General features: G+C 45.2%; 1 protein-coding gene across 16 annotated transcripts in view; it reads left to right on the forward strand.

Annotated features, from left to right (window-relative positions):
- Positions 1–2,344, forward strand: part of ATG7 (autophagy related 7) — a 316,197-nt gene that overhangs the window by 84,934 nt on the left and 228,919 nt on the right. For all 16 annotated transcript variants that reach the window (XM_025215165.1, XM_025215166.1, XM_025215164.1 and 13 more), the window contains one exon: positions 1,212–1,406. In XM_025215165.1, coding sequence (XP_025070950.1) covers positions 1,212–1,406 — 195 coding nt within the window. The remainder of the gene's footprint in view (positions 1–1,211; positions 1,407–2,344) is intronic.

The raw sequence follows: 2,344 nt of genomic DNA on the forward strand, positions 1-2,344 counted from the left end.
GGGACAGCAGGGCAGACCCTACAATGAGAGGCTACGGGACCTGAACCTGTTCAGCCTTCACGAGAGAAGGCTGAGGGGGACCTTGTGACCGTCTATAAACTCACTAGGGGGGACTGGAAGGCTTTGGGGGAGACCTTGTTTCCCCTAGCGCCCCCTGGGATAACAAGGAATTATGGCCACAGGTTGTTGGAGAGTAGGTTTAGATTGGACATCCGTAAGAACTACTTCACAGTTAGGGCGGCTAGGATCTGGAACCAACTTCCAAGGGTGCTGCCTCCTACCCTGGGGGTCTTTAAGAAGTGGCTCGATGCCTACCTGGCTGGGGTCATTTGAGCCCAGTTTTCCTCCTGCCCAGGCAGGGGGTCGGACTTGAAGATCTACGAGGTCCCTTCTGACCCTACTTCTGTGATTCTATGAACCATTCAGATCGGTGAGTGCAGGGAGGTGCCACAATATGCCATGTGGGGCCGGTGGCACCCGGCGCTTGCCTCCCCTTCCCCCTGCCCCGGGTAAGAGGCAAACATGCCCGGGGAGACGCCACCACTGTGCCCTGGGTATGCTCAGTTCCTGCCTGCCTGTGTCTACCCACTATGACCTGTCTAAGTACCCTTAGTGGTACGCATACCCCCAGTTGACAACCCCTGTTCTAGTTCATTTACTTATGTCATTCCCATTTGGTAAAATTAATCGGCAAATGAAGCTGCAGGGCACCACTAAGGTTCTGTGACAGAATTGGAGCATCAGGGAGGCTGGGAATTAAAATAGAATGGGCTGCTTCAGGTCTGTAGCTATGTTAATTGAGCAGAAACAAGGTTGAGATTTGCACTCTGACTCCTTCTCCCCTATGCCTGACTTGCTTACCTTTGCTGAATCAAAATCTTTAATGTATCTGTATAACGCCAATTTTATGCTGCAGGAAGAGAGATTCCTCCTCTTGCAGCACATTAATAGTCACTATCAAAGAGATAAATGGCCACAGCAAACAGCAGCATTAAGGTTTAAGGTACTGGTTGAAATGTCAGCTTTGCCCTGGAGCTTTACAAAGATTTAGAAGATTATGACCATGCAGTGTAGAAGAGTTATAACATGCATTGTGCATAAATTGTGAATAAGAGTACATCACTGTATAACTTCGTTAAAGTCAGCAGTTTGCCTATATAGTGCTTTATTTTTAAGGTTACTTTTTTTTTTTTTTTTTTGTCTCCCTGTAGAATGCAAAAGGATTTAATATGAGTATCCCTATGCCGGGTCACCCAGTGAATTTTTCCAAAGTAACAATGGAACAGGCTCAAAAAGATGTGGCACAGCTTGAGCAACTCATTGATGCTCATGACATTGTTTTCCTGTTAATGGACACGAGAGAAAGTCGATGGCTTCCTGCTGTCATTGCAGCCAGTAAGAGAAAGGTACAGTAGCCATACCTTATAAATGTCTGAAATCATACTGCAAGTCTTATGTAATGACCCACCATAATAACTCAATGAGAACTTGCAGTCACTGACTAATCAACAGGTTATATCATGCCATGATACAGAAAGGATGTGGACAAATTGGAGAGAGGTTGTGAAGGGCAGTGAAAATGGTTAAGGGCCTGGGGCACATGATTTACAAGGAGAGGCTGAGGGAAATGGACTTAATTAGCGTGCAGAAGAGAAGACCAAGGTGGGATTTGATAGTAGCCTTCAACTACCTGAAGGGTGGTTCCAAAGAAGATGGAGCTAGACTGTTCTTGGTAGTGACACATGACAGAACAAGGAGCAATGGTCTCAAGTTGCAGCAAGGGAAGTTTAGGTTAGATATTAGGAAGAATTTTCTCACTAGGAGGTTAATAAAACACTGAAACAGGTTACCCAGAGAGGTTGTGGAACCTCATCATTGGAGGTTTTTAAGACCCAGCTTGACAAATCCTTGGGTGGGAAGATGTAGTTGAGGTAGTCTTGCTTTGAGCAGGGGGTTGGACCAGATGACTTCCTGAGGTCCCTTCCAACCCTAATTTTCTGTTTCTATGATATTCTGATGTTAGAGTTGACAACTATATCTCAGCTAGATCATATCAAGTTAGTTGGAAGCTTTTTTCTGAAAACAGAAATCTAACTTCTGAGATCAGAAGCTGAAACCTAGAGTTGCAAAATGTGTTGATTTGACAACATTTTACTGTATTAACCTGAATCCCAGAGGCCTTCAAATTCAAGACAGCCCCCCAGTAATTAGATTTTGTGTGTGGAAAAGTATACATTTGCTATTATTTTTCATGTATAGAATCTAATTATTGGGGGGTCATCTTAATCCCCTTGCAGTGCAGAAAGCAGTGGTGAGGGCCCAGAACCTTGCCCCCCCCCCCCCC

Source organism: Alligator sinensis, unplaced genomic scaffold (genome assembly GCF_000455745.1).
Source record: "Alligator sinensis unplaced genomic scaffold, ASM45574v1 scaffold1224_1, whole genome shotgun sequence".
Classification (NCBI taxonomy): domain Eukaryota; kingdom Metazoa; phylum Chordata; order Crocodylia; family Alligatoridae; genus Alligator; species Alligator sinensis.